This window comes from Salvelinus sp. IW2-2015, unplaced genomic scaffold, assembly GCF_002910315.2.
Source record: "Salvelinus sp. IW2-2015 unplaced genomic scaffold, ASM291031v2 Un_scaffold2152, whole genome shotgun sequence".
NCBI lineage: Eukaryota > Metazoa > Chordata > Actinopteri > Salmoniformes > Salmonidae > Salvelinus > Salvelinus sp. IW2-2015.
Window position 1 is genome coordinate 167,139 of NW_019943484.1, and position 22,115 is coordinate 189,253.

General features: G+C 45.8%; 1 protein-coding gene across 1 annotated transcript in view; it reads right to left on the reverse strand.

Moving 5' to 3' along the window:
* Nucleotides 1–14,591, reverse strand: part of LOC112073115 (insulin receptor-like) — a 38,789-nt gene extending 24,198 nt beyond the window's left edge. The window contains 6 exon segments of the mRNA XM_070440042.1: nt 136–386; nt 1,268–1,394; nt 1,789–2,003; nt 2,230–2,377; nt 2,586–2,725; nt 14,502–14,591. Coding sequence (XP_070296143.1) covers nt 136–386; nt 1,268–1,394; nt 1,789–2,003; nt 2,230–2,377; nt 2,586–2,688 — 844 coding nt within the window. The 5' untranslated portion in view covers nt 2,689–2,725; nt 14,502–14,591.
* Between the last annotated feature and the right edge of the window lie 7,524 nt (nt 14,592–22,115).

Below are 22,115 nucleotides of genomic sequence, written 5' to 3' on the forward strand. Positions count from 1 at the left end.
TACAGCAAAAGACAAATTACTTGAGTTAAAGCTTGCTAGCTAGAGACACTGTTGTGTGTATTTGTTGGGCCACAACAAGATTTGAGATGTAGTAGATTAGAATGTTGTAAGGACGGAGGATTGTTTGTGACTCACTGGTGGCATTGGTGCGGACGTAGATGATCTCACTCTTGGCCCCGAGGACCTGGTGTTCATCTGAGGCGGAGAGCTGGGTCTTGACCATGATGGCGTACTGGGTATAGGGTTTCATAGTATGGATGAGGTAGCCAGGCTCTCCCTGCTCCTTCCCCTCCGAGGCCCGGGGTGGAGGGTCTACGTCAGCTATCACCCAGCTGTTAGAGCCGCACGCATCCTGGCCATCAAACTCTGTCACATTCTTATAGGGCCTGGAGAAGGAAGGGGACAGAGACGAACACACATACTCAATAGTAGAAATATACCGTAAGCCAAGTCAAACTACGTCACATTCTTTTAGCGTCTGGAAGGGTGGGACACACACACACACATTACTACGTTCTTGGGAAGAGACTTGCATTCAAAACGATGACAGGAGAGTGGCCTAATTATGCACATCCAAAAGTAGCACAGTGGCAGCTACCATTCATAGTCGATAAAGCCGCTAACAAAATGTCCCACGACTAGCCCCTCCTTAAGTAAAGAAGAAACAGTCAATGGTAGAGCTACAGTAAGAGCCATCACATTCTTATACTGTAGGAGATGAGCGAGAGACTAATTTATTATTCACATATTCAGTTCTACAGCAAGGAAATGCAATCAGGACACCTATTCACATGGAGTGTGGTATAAGCTTTCTGAAGAGTAATGCCAAGAGAAGAGAACAGCCATTACTCATACTGTACACCACATGCTGATCGATGCTTCTAAAACAGCATGTTTTATTCAGAAAAAGACACCTGTTCTGTGATACAGCTAAGAAGTATAAACTGTGCTGGGAGCTTAAATAATGACACTGTATGTCTGTCTTACAATACTGCTTACCGGCATGTCCATCACACAGTACTTCTACCTCTTTCTGAATGTATTTGTGTTTCTTCTTAATTTATATGTATTCATGTTTTTCTACCTATAGTACCCTGCCATAAACTAGCGTCTGCTCCAGGGGTGTCCATCGAGCTGCCTCACCTTACAGAAACAGATGATCGGTTCCTTCCCTATGGGCCATTCTGGCTCAGACAAGGGTACTAATTTACTTTCAGTACAGTACACCTCTAGGTATTTATGTATTAATGTATTGCTTCCTACTTACGCCTCTTTGTAGAGGACCATGAAGCCTAGTAGGTCTCTGAAGTCAGGCGGCCAGAAGGGTTCCCACTTGATGAGGATCTTGTCTGACTGAGTGCGCACCGTGGTGAACTTCAGGACCTGGTTCTCACCTGGAGACCAACAACAGAGACATCAGCCAAAGGAGGAGTGATCAGGGCGAATCAGGGAGGTGAGAGAATAGCAATATTGTAGAAGAGGTAAAGAGAACATATGAGCGCTACACTGTAAATACAGATAGAACCTACTGACGGCTTTTATCCAAAGCAACTTGTATGCGTGCATACATTTTAGTATGGTTGGCCCCAGTGGGAATCGAACTCACAATCCTGGCGTTGCAAGCGCCATGCTCTGCCAACTGAGCCACAAAGGACCACTAAATACTTAATAGTAAATGTTAACTGTAAGTAACCTTTGATTAATAGCGTCTACTACATATATTATTATTAGCGTCTACTACGTATTAATATTATTATATTTTTTGTCTAAAGTGTTGTCTGGTCTTACAGGAGGCCTGGTCTCCATTGGTCCTGACGATGATTTCATTCTTGATGTCTCTRCCCTTGGTGCCCGTCACCACCTCCATCTTGCGGATCTCAGACATGCACAGCTTGGAGTTGTGAAGGAAAAACATGCGCCCCTGAAGGATGGTCAGGTTGTGTTTGTTCCAGTCCCACAGCTGACGCAGGTTCTGGTTGTCAAGCGCGTAGAACGAGTAGTTKCTGAGAAGGTACACGTAGAGAGAGGTTGAGAAAATGAACAAACTAGTCAGTCTGTAAGACCTAAGGAAAATCTGATATGGCAGTAGAAATTAAAAAKAATATATAATAATCTGCACACTGGTCTATGCTCCCAAGTACTATGTTAATTTGGACAATGTTTCAACCCCAAATCTGAAACGGAACCCTTTCCCTATATAGTGCACTACTACTACCACCCGAGACCTACCCATCTTGGGTCAGGGTCTCTCCTCGGATGATGTGTAGCTTGCGGAGGAAGGAGAGAGAGACAAGGGCATAGGCTCTCTTGATGGTCAGGTAGCCTGTTATCTCCTCCAGCTGACCCAGGTTCGCCTCCAGCTCTGCTGCTATGTTGTCTGATGGAGAGAGGGGAAACAGACAGTCAGTTCACATTGGTAGTGMGTCTGTGAGTTTCAATTACTTTCAATGTAAAGCATTTTGAACAGCTGAAAAAAAATCACTAAGAGAGTCTGCTAAGTGACTATATAATATACTAGGTAGGTGAGGGTGGTTGGAAGGAGTAGATGAGGAGGTATTGAAGTGGTAGGTGTATACTGTACTCACTCCCTCCACGGATCTTGATGATTAGGCTGCCGTTGAGCACGGTGCATCCTCTCAGAGCCTGGGCTGCTGTCACAGAGTCCACTGTCTTCAGCCCTGTACACATCTTAGGACACAGCCCCGCACACGGGGTACAGTTCAACCTGCAGAGAGAAAGACACACAGACACTGGTTATGGCCCACTGTCACACACATAACACACGGTGTCACCTCACAACAAGCTAGCTAATAAGGACATTTCATCCTAGCAAAGGAATGAAATAACGGTAGTCTGTGTGATCAAAATCAGTGTCGTCAAGTTTGAGACATTCCTCAAAAGATGCCAAAACACCTTGAGGAACTGATTGTTCTTACAGTTCCTCAAGGTGTTTTCTTTTGAAAGTTTAACGAAAAATGTTCCGTTTCCATCAGGCCTGCTATTAWTTTTTTTTATTTGACATGTACTTTACTGGCATAAAAAGGTTGGATGGAAACCTGGTTAGTGGCAATGCCCCAGATAACACATTCTATCGTCAACAGCTTATATTACGAATGCGAAAAGACACAAAAATCWAACCGTTACGAATAAATTATTGATGATTGCGGCAGGACAATATTTAGCAATTGGTGTGAACAGCGTCATAAACAAGACCTTGAAATAGTCTCACTCATCCAGGATGAAAGACAACATTCGGCAATAAAAGACGGGAAGAGTGCCTAATTGTAATAAGTGAGAGCGAAGGAGAGGAAGTGAGCTAGAAGGGGAGAGAAAGCATGAAAGGGAGTGTGCACGAAAGGGAGTGAGTGAGGAGAGAAACAAAAGGGAGTGAGAGAAAAGGGGGAGAGAGAGGAAGTTGTTGAATAGTGGAAGTGTTTATGCGGTGAGGCTCAGTGATTGCCTTTCTTTCGYTCTTCTGTCACCCAGAGAGCATAGTTGAGCTACAGAGCTCTGATAGCTTTGCCTTTCAGGAATTCATTCACAAAATAGCCGAGCAGCGAGGGACCTAGTGAAAAGGGACTCGCGAGTTCATTCAGAAAACAAGCACTCGTTTTTTTTATCCCCTCAAAAATGACAAAATCCTGCTTGTTGATTCCACTTTCACTTTTTATCGGTTTTAGACAATCTAAAAGGCAATCGTCCACCCTAGTGGTGGTGGTGGGGGGGTGGGTGGGGGGCGCTTGTATAGCAGCATGGACTCCCGTTCTCTGGCTATCTTAATTCCCTGTTTATGAGTCCCAGCCCAGCACAGGAAACCTGTAAAATATGCGTTAGCCAGCGTGTGCTGAACCTCCTGGACCCTTCTGTTAATATCGAACCAAATGCTGCCGTGGGATTAGAGGTTCCATTTTATCAAGCTTCTAATGCGTTATATCAAATCAGCTAAATCTTCTTGTTTTTACACAGTTTAAATGTGGCTGGGTGGATAAACTCCATAATGATAAGGGAAAGAAAATACAAAAGGGCAAAAAAAAAAAAAACATACATACTTAACACTAACTAGAGCATAGCGAGAATAAATAAAGTAATTGTATTGAAGAAAACAGACTGATCCAGCTCTGACCTTAAAAGGAAAGGAACACCATCGCTTCTGTGGACCTGACTGCCTGCCCTGAGCCTCATGTTAAAATAATTTACGATGCCAGTTTGAAAAAGATAGAATGTTTTGGGCTGCAGCCCTGAGAATCTCTGCACCCTGCAGACTGGGGGGAGCTGCAATGCTGTAGGCCAGCCCAAACCCGACCTAATTTTTATCAACACTCTATTCAAAAGGTTTTATTGTCTTCTCAGYAATTCAGCCTTCTCTGTGWTCCTCTCCACATCGCCCATTCAGTCACACCTCTCAGAAGCAAAGGTTCTGTTGTGATAACATCCTGTAGGTCTGATTGGAGGTTAACTTTAAAGTAATACCATTGGTCAACAACTTAGATTTTGAATCCAAACAACTCAGATGTTATAAAACGGTCTCAGATTCAAAACAAATTCTCTTCTGTTCCTGGTGAGATTCTCTCACACACAAGCCACCCACACGCAATCCATCCAGTATGACGGGAAGGAAGTTCCTAGATGATCCATTTCATTCTGCAGCCATTGCGACATCAGGGACTATTGGGAGTCCTTCGCTGCTGCGTCCCGGTCACAGCCCTGTCTGTGTGTCTGGGAGGGTGGTCTGTGAGTCTGGTTACAGATGCTCCATCACTCGGCCCAGCAGCGAAGGACTACAACAGTCCCTGATGTCGCAACGCCTGCCGAATGAAAAGGATCATCTAGCAACGTCCTTCCCATCATACTGGATGGCGCGTGTGTGAATCGCTTCACGCACGTATTGTACTACGCGACTTTAAGAAATGGCCCGCGGAACACTGTGTGAATCTCTCTTCTTTAAGCAATGTTCCCCATAGCCTTAAGGCACGGACGGACCAGTAGGATTGTTAAGCGTCTGCCGGCCGAGAGTACTTAGCACCTTTGAACAGAGTGCCAGACGTAATTTGCAACCTGAGTGCAAACCAATTCTACATGTAGAAACGGGCAAAAACGACATCTGTCAGTCGTTGGGGTAGTCCCTATGACACACCGTGCAGTCAGCAAACAAACGGCTCCCTACTGTACAGACCAACAATCAGTTTAGGGAGTTCTCTCCTTTAAGTCATCTCTATTAGTTGGCTGGATGCTGAGGAAAAGCCTTCAGCAGTGAGTAAACAGTCAGGAGGGAATTTAAGTAGCCCTATATTGCTCCCTCAGGTAGTTAAGCGTATAATAAAGAGCAATGAACTAATGAGAGGAGAAACAGGGTCTACCTGGTCAAATGAGAGAAAAAATGTAAAAAAAGTAAAAAAGTAAAAAGTAAAAAAAGTGAAGGAATGCAGCAGGTGGGTATTCAGTATGAGAGGGTGTACACTCCAGGACTTCCAGTAAGTGTGTGTGTATGTGGTGTTAGCCTCCTAAATACGTCTATTTCTACCTCTCCCTATCTGGATGATGGGTATTTCCCCAGACTAGCCCAACACTCAGACACTGTCCTCTGGATAAAGCAACACAGCGCAACTCACACTGGAGATGCTGCCTAATACCTTCAGCAACACGTTCAGCCTCCACATCGGCCTGTCGAAATGCTTGCTGCCTTCCCTACAGAACACACTGAGCTATATGATAAACACACAAACACCATGAATCATGGGCCAGCGTGTGGCTTTGGGGGGGGGGGGGGGGGGGGGGGGGGGGGGGGGGGTCATGTCTCCTCATCTCTGCTAACCAGTCTCTTCCTGAGACTTAACGGTCTAAAACTATCCAAATGAAGCCAAATGTCCAAGACTGTAGGCCTGATCACGACGAGACAGCCTATAGGGAGGAGGCCAGAGACCTGGCAGTGTGGTGCCAGGACAATAACCTCTCTCCCTCAACATGAGCAAGACAAAGGAGATGATCGTGGACTACAGGAAAAGGAGGGCGAACACGCCCCCATTCACATCGACCGGGCTGTAGTGGAGCGTGTCGAGAGCTTCAAGCTCCTTGGTATCCATATCACCAATGAAATATCATGGTCCTAAAACGCCAACAAAGTCGTGAAGAGGGCACGACAACACTTTCCCACTCTCAGGCGGCAAAAAGTTCTACACCCGCACCATCAAGAGCATCCTGCCTGGTTGCATCACTGCCTGGCATGGCAACTGCTCGGCATTCGACCCTAAGGCGCAACAGATGGTAGCGCGTACAGCCCAGTACATCACTGGGGCCAAGCTTCCTGCATCCAGGACTAATATACTAGGTGGTGTCAGAAGAAAGCCCCAAAAATTGTCAGACTCCGGTTACCCAAGTCATAGAAAGTTCTCTCTGCTACCGCACGGCAAGTGTTACCAGAGTGCAAGTCTAGGTCCAAAAGGCTCCTTAACTTCTCTAGGTAGGGGCAGCATTTGGAATTTTGGATGAAATGCATGCCCAATTAAACTGCCTGCTTCTCGGCCCAGAAGATATGATATGCATATTCGTAGATTTGGATAAAAAACACTCTAAAGTTTCCAAAACTGTTAAAATAGTGTCTGTGAGTATAACATAACTGATTTGGCAGGCGAAAACCTGAGAAAAATCCATTCAGGAAGTAGTTTTTTGGGGTTTTCTATTCAATGCCATTACAGTATCCATTGACTTAGGACTCAAATTGCTGTTTCTATGCCTTCCACTAGATGTCAACAGTCTTTAGAAATTGTTTCAGGCTGTATTCTGAAAAATAAAGAGGTAAATTGACGACGTTATTGTCCGGTTGAAATATTATCGATTATTTAGGCTAAAAACAACCTGAGAATTGAATAAAACATCGTTTGACATGTTTCTCACGAACTTTACGGATACGATTAGGATTTTTTTGTCTTCCTGTTTTGACTGCGTTTGAGCCTGTGGATTACTGAAGAAAATGCGCAAACAAAACGGAGGATTTTGGATATAAAGAGACTTTATCGAACAAAATGAACATTTATTGAGTAAATGAATGTTGCTGAGTGCAACCATATGAAGATCATCAAAGGTAAGGGATTCATTTTATCTCTATTTCTGACTTGTGTAACTGTTCTACTTGGCTGGTTACTGTTTGTAATGATTTGTCTAATGGGTTATGTTCTCAATAATCGTAAGGTATGCTTTCGCCGTAAAGCATTTAAAAAATCCGACACCGTGGTTGGATTCACAAGAAGTTAATCTTTAAACCTATGTAAAATATGTTTTGTTTTCTGAATTTTTATAATGACTATTTCTGTATTTGAATTTGGCGCCCAGCAGTTTCACTGGCTGTTGAAGAGGTGGGACGCTAACGTCTCACGTACCCAAGAAGAGGTTTTAACAGCTTCTACCCCCAAGCCTTAAGACTGCTGAACAATTAATCAAATGCAACCTGGACTAATTGCATTGCCCCCCCCCCCCCCCTTTGTGCTGCTATCACTGTTTATCATCTATGCATAGTCATTTACACCTACCTACATGTAAAATTACCTGTACCCCCGCACATTGACAATGTACCAGTTCCCCCCATATATAGCCTCATTATTGTTATTTTATTGTGTTACTTTTTATTTATTTAATTGTTTTAAACTAAAGTTATTTACTAAATATTTTCTTAAAACTGCATTGTTGGTTAAGGGATTGTAAGTAAGCATTTCAGGGCAAGGACCTGTTGTATTCYGCGCAAATGTATCACAAATGGCACCCTATTCCCTATATAAGCTAGTGCACTACCCTATGGGCCCTGGACAAAAGAAGTGTACTACATAGGGAATAGGGTGCCTTTTGGGAAGCAAACTAATGAAACCCAACAGAGGCACTGTGCCCTTCCTGTTCCAGAGCCTCCTGTTTACTGTGAAAGCATCAGGCGACACTCACTCAGAGCCACACAGGGGAAAGTCTTTGGGGACACAGAGGAGCACGGCACACGGTCAGCGTTATCACTCTGAGTGGGTGTGTCTGTGAAAGGAGAGTGTGTGTGTGTGTGTGTAAGGAGTTTGTGTAGAGAAGAGACTGTTTACGTCCTAGCCAGGTCAGGGGACACATATGACAGTGAGACGTGATGTTTTACCCTCCTCTATTGTCATATTAATCTCAACTCTGCTGTGAGGTCAGCCAGGACTTTAACGGTTAACTACACATGCTGGAAAATGACAGTAGTGTCACCCAGTCGGCGTGACTAATGTGGCCAAAACAAGAGTTGCCTAAAAAACTARGTGTAGAGGTGTACAGTACACAGTATGGGTTCAGTGAGTGCTGTAGTGTCTGCTGACATCGCTYGTTGCTGACGCATGTGATGGAGGTGACACGTATGGAAGAGTTGATAGTGGTGCACTGACTTCAGATTGAAGTAGTGGAGTTGATGGTGGTGTATCTACATCAAAGACGATCAATGTAGAATCGTGATGACTCAACACACTTCAGAGTGCCGCTGTGATCCTGCCATGTTTGTTATGGTGTTTCGACTGTGTCACTGTACATCTGTGTCCACTATGGCACCTGGTGTGACATCACTGCAGACACGTACATGGTGGTATATGATGGTGATGGTGATATATGGCTGTCATGTTATAGATCTAAGACTTACATGGTAGAGTTGATGGTGGTATCAGCCCTTGATCATGACTCTCAGTTCCATTACATTACACACAAGAGTTATTGGAGTCATTGGACGAAGTCATCTTCTGTACGGAGGAGTTTTGTTAAGAGCCCCGACGATCGGTCTGAACATTAACACACATCGCTTGTGGAAGCATAAGGACCTTATCTTTCACATCAACGAGAAGTAATAAAAAAAAATGATTATGTGAAATTGATACACAACCGTTATAGGGTTAGAGTTCTGATGAAGACAGCTTGCCTGTCGAAACGTTGGTAAATTKAATATTTTTGCATCTGAGCTCCTAGAGTGTGCGGCTCTCCTTTATTTTTAAGAGTTCCAACACGGCCATATATCTTTGTTTACGGAAAACAGACGTGACCACCTGTGCTAATTAGCTATCTAGCACACTTGTAAGCATAACTCTGGAAATGTAGTTTCATTGGATGGAGGAACCCATAGCTGTATATATCTGTGCAAAAAATCCTACAGCGCCTTTTTTATTTAAAAGACTCTTTCTCGCTGATGAAAGATAAGGGCCATATGTTCCGAAAGCCGTATCGTAAGCGACGATTATTGACGTTGCTAAATGTTAAAACACAGCGTCGGGATTGTAGTTCCCATGAGCCAGTCATGGGTGAAGCAAACAGCTGAAAACTGTAGGAAGAAGGCAGAATGCCGCCTAGAGTTTGAGAGCTAATGATGGTATATGACWGTCATGTTGTAGATCTAAGACATGGTAGAGTTGATGGTGGTATATGGTGGGATGTGCATCTTTGCCTTTCAAGACGATTCGATATGTATCTAGACAGTACATTGGCTCCGATATGTTTAGTTTTAAACTAATTAATGTGATTCGGTTCGATACACTAACATTTGTTGCAGAAACACATTCATTTTCCATTCTAAATTCAAATCTGCTGCTGATAGAGCTCCTGAGCTGGATCTGCCTGAGCTGACGTGTGTGTAAATGATGTATATGGTGTAAATTATGTATATAGGCACGTGAGCAGAGCCATAAGGGAAACTGGGCATCTAACACCCCACTATCAGTTGGGGGGCGCAATGTTTTCTTTTTGTCCCACCCCACTCTTGATCTGAAATCATCACCCACTAAATCGCTTGTTATTTTTGCAGCAATTTTTTTTAGAGCTAGTAAATGTCACGACTACTCCCGCTCCGGCACTTTACGTCACAGGTCTGCTAACCACCGGTCCTGGCAACCCACATTACGCACATCTGGCAACCATCATTGTGCACACCTGCTCCCCATCGTTACGCACACCTGGACTTCATTATCACCCGGATTAATCTCCCTTTACTTAGCCCCCAGTAACTTCAGTCTTCAGTCAGTATTGGTTTTGTTTATCAAATCAAATTTTATTAGTCACATGCTCCGAATACAACAGGTGTAGACCTTACAGTGAAATGCTTACTTACGAGCCCCTAACCAACAATGCAGTTAAAAAAAAAATACAGATAAGAATACAGAAATAAAAGTAACAAGAAATTGGCCTCCCGGGTGGCGCAGTGGTCTAAGGCACAGAGATTCTGGGTTCGATCCCAGGTTCTGCCGCGACCGGAAGTCCCATGSGGTGGTGCACAATTGGCCRGGCGTTGTCCGGGTTAGGGAGGGTTTGGCCGGTCGCACACTAGCAACTCCTGTGGCAGGCCGGGCGCAGTGAACGCTGATCAGGTCGCTAGGTGTAGGGCGTTTCCTCCGACACGTTGGTGCGGCTGGCTTCCGGGTTGGATGTGCGTTGTGTCAAGAAGCAGTGCGGCTTGGTTGGGTTGTGTTTCGGAGGACGCATGGCTCTTGAACTTCGCCTCTCCCGAGTCCGTACGGGAGTTGCAGCGATGAGACAATCGAATACCACGAAATTGGGGAGAAAAAGGGGTAAAATAATAATAATAAACATTTAAAAAAGTAACAAGAAATTAAAGAGCAGCAGTAAAATAACAATAGCAATACTATATACAGGGGGGTACTGGTACAGAGTCAATGTCCTGCCTGGTGAGTTGAGGTAATATGTACATGTAGGTAGAGTTATTAAAYGGACTATGCATAGATGATAACAAAAGAGAGTAGCAGCGGTGTAAAAGAGAGGGGTGGGMGGGGGGGGGGGAAATGCAAATAGTCTGGGTAGTTAAGGATATCTCTCAGATGGTCAACAAACAGGAACACCTACTCTGTCACCACCACAACCAGCTGGCTCAACTGGGTACAGTAATGGATAAGGTCCTCTGCATTCTCCACCACCTCGAGGATTAATCTCCAACGAGCGGTGGATCCTCTACCACGAGMCGTCCCAGAGAGCCAGTCCCCCAGCCCATCCAGCAGTCTGCCCAGGTCAGCGATGCCCGATTGTCCCTCCCGAACAAATAGGACGGGACTGGCTTCCGTGGCTGCCTACTCCAGTGCTCTCTCTATTTCGCCCATCAGACAGGAAGCCCATCCACCGAGAGGTCCAAAGTTGCCACGGTCATTTCCCTGCTGACCAGACAGCTTTTGTATTTGGCTACAGCTGTCTTGGAGAGAAGAAAGGAGGAGCTTGGTTCCTATGAAAGGCTCTGTTCAGGGCGGTCTTCGATTATCCACGAGGGCAGAGGGAGATGAGTGACTACAACTCCGGCAGGGTGCCAAGACCGCTACGGAGTACGTCCTCACCTTCCGGACTGTGGCAGCCTCCAGCCGACGGAATGAGCCGGCGCTCCGCACCTTATTCCGAAGAGGATTGCGCGAAGAGGTCCAGAAGACAAACTTTCCGTGGATGTGCTCATAGCGATGGCCATCCGTCTGGATAACCTTCGAGAGCGCTGGCACACCCTCGTCTCTRGCCTTCCTCCAATGGTCGTCCTGAAACAGAGCCTGAACCCATGGAGGTAGGGGCCACACACCTCCCCGCAGTGTCACCAGAGACAGCTGGGGCTCTGTTCCTATTGTGTTCAGGTGGGGCACCAGCTTCTGCAGTGTACGGTGCATTCCAACCCGGAGTCAATGAGGGCAGAGGGGTGGGCCGCATGATCATCCGTCTCCCGGGGTAGGCGTGAGTATTCCATCATCACTTTCTGCCAAACCCTTACTGGTTTCCATTTCATGTGTCCCCTGACCTGTGTAGTTTCTACAGSTCTAGTGGACTCCGGCACCACAGGGATTTTCATAAACCAGGCCCTCGCCTCCTCCCTGGACATCACCTCATACCCGCTCTCCTCTCCCATTCCAAGTACTGGATAGTCGACCATTGGGATCCGGCACAATAACGCACATTACAGAACCACTCACCCTCACAGTGGAGGGTGAGAGTCCCTTCCCCTGTGTTTCCATGTCGGTTGAGAGTCCTGTGGTTGACCTCCAGCCCAACATCCCGGAGGTATACCAGGATCTCCGGGAGGTTTTCTCCAAAACCCACCCTACCCGTCTCCCTCATCMCCCCTGGGATTGTGCCATCGACCTGCTTGCAGGCTCTTCATCGGAGTGCCTACAATCTGATCCGCATCCTGGAGGGGGATGAATGGAAACCGCATTCAGCATGGTGTCTGGTCACTACGAGTACTTGGTGATGCCTTATGGATTAGCCAATGCTTTGTTGGTGTTCTAGGTATTCGTTAACGAGGTGTTCCGGGACATGCATGGGTGCCAGGTGGWCGTGTAGATCGACAACAACCTGGTCCCCCTTGGAGGAACACATCGCCCATGTCAGAGTAGTCCTAGAACGCCTCCTGGAGAATCATCTGAATGTGAAAGCGGACAAGTGCCAGTTCCATCAGGTTGCTGTCTACTTCTTTGGATACCAGATCAGTCCACAGGAAGTGATGATGGAGGAGAGGAATGTCAATGCAGTCAGGTCATGGCCAGTCACAACCACCATAAAGGGGTTACACCGGTTTTTGGGGTTTGCCAACTCCTACCGTCGCTTCATTAGGAACTTCAGCTCCATCGCCTCTCACCTCAAGGGTGGTCCCCATAAGTTGGTGTGGAGTCCTGCAGCCGATGACGCCTTCCGTATACTGAAGGGGCATTTCACCTCGCCCGTTGCACCCTTCGTGGTGGAGGTGAACGCTTCAGAAGTGGGCATGGGGGCCGTCCTGTCCCAACGTCAAGGTAACCCACAGAAATTGTATCCATGTGCATACTACAAAAAAAACGGTCTCCTGCAGAAAGGGACTATGACGTCGGTGACCGGGAGCACTTGGCGGTGAAGTTGGCATTAGAGGAGTGGGGAGACTTGCTGGAGGGCGCCAAGGAAGCATTTCTCATCCTCCCCGACCATCGGAATCTGGAGTACATACGGACAGAGAGGGGGCTGAACCAGCACCAAGCAAGGTGGGCCCTATTCTTCACTAGATTCGAATTCACCTTGTCACATCGCCCAGGTTCAAAGAACATCAAAGCCGATGCCCTGTCCTGTTTTGATTATCTTCATGTTTCTTGTTATTAAACTCATCTTCTGCACCCGCTTCCTGACTCCCTGTGTATATGTTATAGGAATGTATCAATATTTATCTTTACAAATTTGCTATGACAGTGCCAGTGAATATATGCACAACTTTGGATTTCACCCCCGTCTCATAATGGAATGGTTTAGACCGTTTGGAAGTTTTTATGACTTCTCTTCTTCAAGGTCTCCTGCTTTGGCCATGCTGTGTGGGTAGAAAAAAATGACTGATGTCCTCATTATGAAATTATATACTTTACCCGGTATATCTAAAAATGACAACTGATTGTTTCAAGCAAAACGACCAAAACTATTGCTGATGTTGAACCTGAACAATCGAAATGAAATCAAATGTATAGCCAGATGAGAGTTGTCTCCGGGGGTAGTTTAGATTACATTTATTCCATTAAAACACCATTTTCAACAGGGCATTTGATAAAAATAACCTAGCAAATTACATTGGTTGTCACTCAACTAATAAAGCCTAATATTGCGCAACCCATTTTACAAACATTTTGAATGCTGAAGGTTACCCGCAGATGTGCCAGGTCAGGAATAGGCCTACCTCTCGTTGGTCAGCGTGCGAAGCTGCGCAGTGTGCACATTTTGACTAGGCTACTAATATTGAATGCAAAACGACTTGTAGATCAATGACTCAACACAATTACATGCTTAGTTCAACACTGAAGGAGAGGACTCATTTTTATTCCGCAGGTATTTTTGGAAGGTATAGTAAAGCCCAATTTTCTCCCTAATTTCGTGGTATCCCATTGGTAGTTACAGTCTTGTCCCATCGCTGCAACTCCCCTACGGACTCGGGAGAGGCAAAGGTCGAGAGCCATGCGTCCCCCGAAACACAACCCTGCCAAGCCACACTGCTTCTTGACACACTGCTCGCTTAACCCGTTAGCCAGCCACACCAATATGTCAGAGGAAACACCGTCCAGCTGGTGACCGAAGTCAGCTTACAGGCACACGGCTCGCCACAAGGAGTCGCTAGAGCGCGATGGGACAAGGAAATCCCAGCCAGTCAAATCCTCCCCTAACTCAGACGACACTGGGCCAATTGTGCGCCACCTCATGGGTCTCCCGGTCACGGCCAGCTGTGACCGCGAGACTGCAGTGACACCTTACGCTGCTGTGCCACTCGGGAGGCCGGGAAGATATAGTAAATTGAGCAAAAACATTTTGAACTGGCAATTCGTAACGTTTGGCCCGATTTCCTGACCGATGCATTCTACATTTGGATGGGTTTTGAGTCCCGCCGACCTATGTACTCATATCTCAAACATGTGAACAGGGGACTGATTGGTGAATCGTTAAACCCCTAGTAAACGGCTGTCATGTCATAGATCTAAGACTTGCATGGTATAATTGATGGTGGTATATGGCTGTCATGTTATAGATCTAACACTTACGTGGTAGAGTTGATGGTGGTGTACCCCGAGGGGCACTCTGGGATGCAGGCTTTGTTGTGGATGACGTACTCATGGCAGTCGCTGCTCTTTCCATTCTTGCACTGGTTGTGGAGGTCCTGGCAGAAGGAGAGAGAAACGCAGCGCCAGCCCTTGAAGATGTAGTATCCATGGGGACAGCGGTCCACACAGGTGTCCTGGTGCTGGAGYTTCTGGCAGGCCACACAGCTGCTGGCGTTGCCTGCCTCCAAGCAGCCTCCCAGGCACTGGTCGTGGCAGCAGTGGCCATGCTGGGTACAGGCCCGATGCTTACAGGTGGAGGGACACACTGTGGAGGGAGAATGAGTGGGGGAGGGAGAGAGAGAGCGAGAGGGATGATGGTTAGAGTTCAAACTCAATACAGGGGACTGTCTGAATTGTCTTGACCCAGCTCAGACTGTAGATATTACTAACATCTGGATCAAATATATTACCCAGTCTCCCTGAGTAAAAAGCATCCCCCCAAATGAGTTGACTCACACCTAAATGATTGCAGAGGTGCTGARTAARGGAGAGTAAACTACGTCAAAAGAAAGTCACACTATATATAATTGAAGTCGGAAGTTTACATGCATACACTGCCAAATACATTTAAACTCAGTTTTTCACAATTCCTGACATTTAATCCTAGTACAAATTCCCTGTCTTAGGTCAGTTAGGATCACAACTTCATTTTAAGAATGTCACACAGAGAATTATTTATTTCAGCTTTTATTTCTTTCATCACATTCCCAGTGGGTCAGAAGTTTACATACACTCAATTAGTATTTGGTAGCATTGCCTTTAAATTGTTTAACTTGGGCCAAACGTTTTAGGTAGCCTTCCACAAACTTCCCACAATAAGTTGGGTGAATTTTGGCCCATTCCTCCTGACAGAGCTGGTGTAACTGAGTCAGGTTTATTGGCCTCCTTGCTCGTACACACTTTTTCAGTTCTGCCCACAAATTTTCTAGAGGATTGAGGTCAGGGCTTTGTGATGGCCACTCCAATACCTTGACTTGGTTGTTCTTAAGCCATTTTGCCACAATTTTGGAAGTATGCTTAGGGTCATTGTCCATTTGGAAGACCCATTTGCAACCAAGCTTTAACTTCCTGACTGATGTCTTGAGATGTTGCTTCAATATATAAACATACTTTTCCTTCTCATGATGCCATCTATTTTGTGAAGTTCACCAGTCCCTCCTGCAGTAAAGCAGCTCCACAAAATGATGCTGCCACCCCCGTGCTTCACGGTTGGGATGGTGTTCTTCAGCTTGCAAGCATCCCCCTTTTTCCTCTAAACATAACGAGGGTCATTATGGCCAAACAGTTCTATTTTTCTTTCATCAGACCAGAGGACATTTCTCCAAAAAGTACAATCTTTGTCCCCATGTGCAGTTGCAAACCGTAGTCTGGCTTTTTTGGGGCGATTTTGGAGCAGTGGTTTCTTCCTTGCTGAGCGGCCTTTCAGGTTATGTCGATATAGGACTCGTTTTACTGTGGATATAGATACAATTGGATCCGTTTCCTCCAGCATCTTCACAAGGTCCTTTGCTGTTGTTCTAGGATTGATTTGCACTTTTCGCACCAAAGTACGTTCATCTCTAGGAGACAGAACGCTTCTCCTTCCTGAGCGGTATGACGGCAGCGTGGTCCCATGGTGTTTATACTTGCATACAATTGTTTGTACAGATGAACGTGGTACCTTCAGGCGTTTGGAAATTGCTCCCAAGGATGAACCAGACTTCTGGAGGTCTACAATAATTTTTTATGAGGTCTTGGCGGATATATTTGGATTTTTCCATGATGTCAAGCAAAGAGGCACTGAGTTTGAAGGTAGGCCTTGAAATACATCCACAGGTCCACCTCCAATTGACTCAAATGATGCCAATTAGCCTAACAGAAGCTTCTACAGCCACAACAATTTTCTGGAATTTTCCAAGCTGTTTAAAGGCACAGTCAACTTAATGTAAACTTCTGACCCACTGGAATTGTGACACAGTGAATTATAAGTGAAATAATCAGTCTGTAAACAATTGTTGGAAAAATCACTTGTGTCATGCCCAAAMTAGATGTCCTAACTGACTTGCCAAAACCATAGTTTGTTAACAAGAAATTTGTGGAGTGGTTGAAAAACAAGTTTGAATGACTCCAACCTAAGTGTTTGTAAACTTCCGACTTCAACTGTATATGGTCATTTCCACCGAAAAGTCCCCATGAGCACCAACATGTGACGTTCATAGGAGCATTCCAAATTGGGTGTGTCATGAAAGCTAAGAGTCTATATTTTTGGGAAATGGAAGGCATAGATAACTATTTCAACCATTTTCCATCTTAGAAACTTGGCATAAGTAAAAGATTTGAGTTCTGGATAAATGGGTCTTCCCGAAAAAGTCCAGGTATTAGAAATACATCAAAACACAATGTTGACGTAAAGAACGCTGACAACTAATATCAACACTAGAGATTTAGTTTGAGACATTGRTTTGACTTCTGTAAGTTTAAGAAATACTGCCTTGTGCCTTGTAATTTCGTTACCAAAAACACACATATAGATTTTCTATATTCTCTCGCTCGTGAGGGAGGATAATGAAAGTTCAGAAGTAACACGTAAAGGTAGATCAATTAGTTAGTGATTGTCTGATTGTTTATGAATTAAGTGATTCAAACTAACTCAGAATTTCATTACCAACCTCTAACGGAACAATAAACAAATCTGTAACGGAATTACTGCAACCGAATTGGCTACAATGGGAAATCATAATAGTCACAAACTACAGTTGGGTTACCTGCTACTGTCCCCCCTTCCACTGGCATACTGTTATGTTCAGCTCATAAATGTCTTTTGTCTTTCTGTCGTCTGGTGGTCAAACCAAGAGTGTAAAAACAGCCTGTCTGGACAACCCCTCCCTCTTGCTCGCTCTTTCTCCAGTTAATGTCACCTCTCCCAACTCTTACTGACACCAACCAAATGATTCCTGTATATTTCCATTTATTATGGCCAGCATCGTCACCCATTGAGCACCGACCTACACTGGATGTCGAAAAGTAGTTGAAATTTGGTCAGTCCACCCTGGCCTTGATGATAACGTCCACAGGTGTACCGGACTGGACCAAATCTGATCCGATCATAGAAGTATGTTTCACAAGTTTGGATAGCATAGTACAGTAGATTACAGTAAAATGCAGTACAGTGAGTAGAGTACAGTAGAGTTCAGTACATTGTACTGTACTATACTGAATTCTACTATATTCTACTGTACTCTACTYCACATAACTCTACGCTACTCTGCTCTGCTCTATTGCACTGCACTGTACTCTACTGTGCAGTACTGTCTTACACTGTGATGTCCAAACTTGTGAAACAAGAGAATGGCATTCATATCCATAATTATGCATTTCGGTGTAGTATAGATCAGGGACTCATTATGTACCATAATGCCTTTACCGGGTGTAAATGCACTTCACTTACTGTAGTTCAATAATAGCTGACATCAAATTATTTCTTCGTCTTTGAATCTTAATTCGGAGTAGATATTTAACAGAGGTTTTTGAAAACACGATCGCATAAAAACATGGTGATTTTACTGTCATTCCGTTACCAAATTTACCAACTGCACAATTCTTCCACTAAATTCGTTTTTGTAAAATGTTCAGTGAAAATTGTTAAGCGTAGTACTTGTGCATAGTGTTGTATGGTTCGTTAAACTTTGACATGCAGTGTTTACCACAGCCATACAGCTGATCTCACTCCTATTGGAACAATACAGCTCTTCTAACCAACAATAGCTAGAAACCGAACGTGTGGAATTTGTGTCAGTTACATTTAATTTATTCCGGGGGGAAACCACCCATGGATCTCTCCAGACAGCCTTCCCAAAGTCCAGAGTGGATCACCTCTGAGCCAGAATATCTCTTTGCTGTGTTTCTAGGTAACGCTGGAAGGGATATTGGCAGACAGCGGTTAGGATCTGGGTCCCGGTCCATGCTGTGCTCCCGGTAACGGTAACTGGCCCAGCTGCACTGCTGGGAGTCACCTGCTCCCCGCGCCGACAGCGGCCCGCCGTGGAGACAGACAGCCCAGACGGAACAATGTGAGGGGATTTGAGAGGCTGCTGTATAAAAGCTGTGTGTCTGTCCCACGTGTTTGGCAAGCAGGAGAGACAGGAGCTGGCTGGGTCCAACTCAAAACAACCACAGCATTCTACTCACAGCARTCTACTACTCTTTACAACCGAATGGAAGTGGGAGGGGTGAGGACAAAACACTAAACCCAAAAATGGAGAAGGAGGAGAGAATGAGAGGCAGCGCTGAGGAGGGAGGTTAGAGGTTTCTGACTCTGGGATCCAGGCTCTGGGGTGGAAACCTCAGGGTTCTGTATGCATGGCTGCCTGCTAGCCAGTGCCCTCTGGAGGGAGGGAGCCTCAAACGCACCCTGACGCACTCGTTACCACACCACGGGCTAACAGAAGGGAGCAACACAGGAAGTAACTGGCGAATGAGGAGGAGAGGAAGCTGCTGTCATCCGTTCTAACTATTACTAATGCTGCTATTTTTTACAGGTCTGTTTGTTTACTACTGAAGTGTGTCTGTTTATGTGAACAGTGCATGTCAGTGGCCCTATGTTATATGAGAGAGTCCAATGGATGGCTAGAGTTGAAAGAGCTTAAGTGTGTATTTGATCAGCAGCATTAAAGTGAGGGGCCTGAAAGAGGGGACAAAAAGTATAATGTACCACCCCACCATAAGCCTAAAACAGTCACAATACATTTGGACCGCTCCTAGGCCATCACCACACAAAGGATATCCACATTCCTGCTTCTCATTGAGCTGGTCTGGCTTGAACAAAGCTGGGCTGGACTGGGAAGTGGTATAGGCCTGGTCTGAGCTGGGATGGGGTTGGGGCTGGACAGGGTTAGAGTTTTGCAGATGAGAAATCCAGCTGTCTGGCCTGACAGAGGCCCAGAGAAAGCCACCACACCACTGAGTGTCTCTCACTCTCTCCCAGTTGCATATAGCACCTGCCTGGTGGGATGACCCCTTTCTAACAACAACCTAGTTCACAGTCAGAGCCCCCTGGTCCCCGGCCATGGTAAAAATAACCCACCGCAGCCTCAGCTGGGCTCAGACACGACACAACCAGTCCATAAACAGTGTCAAAACAACCTGCATCACAACTACCACATATATAAACATGGAGGCAGGACTTCCAGCTCTGTTAGTTACACAACTTAAAGCTCCTTTGCTTAAGGTTTTCTTCACGAGGGAGTCAGACAGTAAACATTCCACTTTACTCCACAAAGTTCATCCTGACTGACTATATCGCCCTCCTGTTTATTCTACTAATGCCCATTACTTTAATCAAGTGATACACAGCAACATTACCTGTGYCTCAGGTCTGGTCCAGTCACCACAAAAACATGTGGTTATCTGCACACTTTCAGATTAGCCTAACCCATGTCTTCAAACAGAAATCCTGGTTACAAATGTACTATAAGCTTAATTCTAGCGATACAATAGGGCGGTGATGTCAGGGAAAGTATGACTCTATACAAAAGCTAGCAGTCATTTGTGGCTAGATCATTGTAAAACCTAAACTGGAAACTGTGGGAAAAGTACAGGTCACTTTTCAAACAGTTGTCACGTGACGACCTCGTGACGACCTGTTTTTTTTTTTTTTTAAGTGACGAGGTATGACGTGCATACGAGCGTGCGTTAGCCCCACGCTTTAGCACTGGCTATCTGGAGCCGCTGTAAGCATGGTGTGAGGACACATTGAGACAGACATCAGGTTGGGAGGCATCATCTTCCTCCTAAGGGCAAGACGACACACACAATTCTGAAATATCTGACGTTACAGGCCTGAAACACTCCTTTTCTTTTTTGGGAAGGGTGATGATGCTGACTGAGCTCACTATTCCTCAACAGTTGAGAGGGAAAAAAACGATTGGGAAAGGAGAAGAATTGAAATGAGGGTTGACACTACGGTGAGGACATCACACGCTTACTGCCAGCAGAATAACAAGGAAGGAGGCCTCCTCACTGCCTGTCTGAAATGAGAGAGGACAGATGTCGGTGATGAGAGAGGGGCGGAGGGAAGGAAGGAGGGAAGCTGGAGAAGGGATAGTGTGAGATCTGAGGGGTGGGAAGGTGATGGTGGAGGTTGGGGAGCAGGCTGGCTGAAGGAAATTAAAGAGGGATAGATGGACAAGCTAAGAACGGACGTCAAAAACATGAAGAAAAACTGAAATCGGAAARACCTATTGCCTTATCCAACATAGGAGCCTACCGTCTCTGCGATCAGAACCCTTTTCTTCGTTTGTCTTCACACTGAGCAGAGAACACACACACAAAATTGCAACATACTTCCCTTGCCTCTCTGTGCTGCTGCGTACATGCTGTGACCACGGCATGCAGTGTGTGGGCAATCAGATTCCCGATCTCCCAGGAAGAGTACATGCCGGAGTACAGCTCCCACCCAGATCCGCCCTCACCCTTAACCAATGTGTTTGCTGGCCGTGGAAAGCAGCCATTCAATGGCCCCTTCCATGTCGGGGAGGAGAGCTGCCCAGGGTTAACCCTTCGATAGACAAGAGGCACACTGGGAGAATACGTGAGGCCACCGCTCGCTGCCTAGGAGGAGCTCCCCCTCTCGCTCTCCTGCTCCCTCTCTCTAAGCCCTTTTAACCCCAGGCCTGCTCAGAGCCTACTACTAGCTAGCACAATGCTAACACTGCAACTAACACTGGCCTGCAACATTCCTATTCTGGTCACGCTAGCAGTGCCAAACACAGCCTGTTCATTCATCCCCCTACTCAGTCTCTCTCCATCATCTCTGTGTGTGTGAAAGATGTGTGCGCGCGCGTGTGTGTGTGTCTCTTTCACACACGAATCAGAAACAGACGCTTACACCCATCCGCAACGCCCTAGCAAAACCTACTTGACGGTAACAGTGCTCACTGAGCACCAACCTATCCACATCAACAGGACAGTAGTGGAGAGAGTAGACCGTTTAAAGTCCCTCGGCGTACACATCACTGACAAACTGAAATGTTCCACCCACACAGACAGTGTGGTGAAGAAGGCGCAAGAGCGCCTTTTCAACCTCAGGAGGCTGAAGAAACTTGGCTTGTCACCTAAAACTCTCAAACCTTTACAGATGCACAATTGAGAGCATCCTGTCGGGCTGCATCACGCCTGGTACGGCAACTGCATTGCCCATAACCGCAGGGCTCTTCAGAGGGTGGTGCGGTCTGTACAACGCACCACCGGGGGCAAACTACCTGCCCTCCATGACACCTACAGCACCCGATGTCACAGGAAGGCCAAAAAGATCATCATGGACAACAACCACCCGAGCCACTGCATGTTCACCCCACTACCACCCAGAAGGCGAGGTCAGTACAGGTGCATCAAAGCATGGACTGAGTAACTGAAAAATAGCTTCTATCTCAAGGCCATCKGACTGTTAAACAGCAATCACTAACACAGTGAGGCTGCTGCCTACATAGAGACTTGAAATCATTGGCCACTTTAATGTTTACATATCTTGCATTACTCAACTCATATGTATATACTGTATTTTATACCATCTATTGC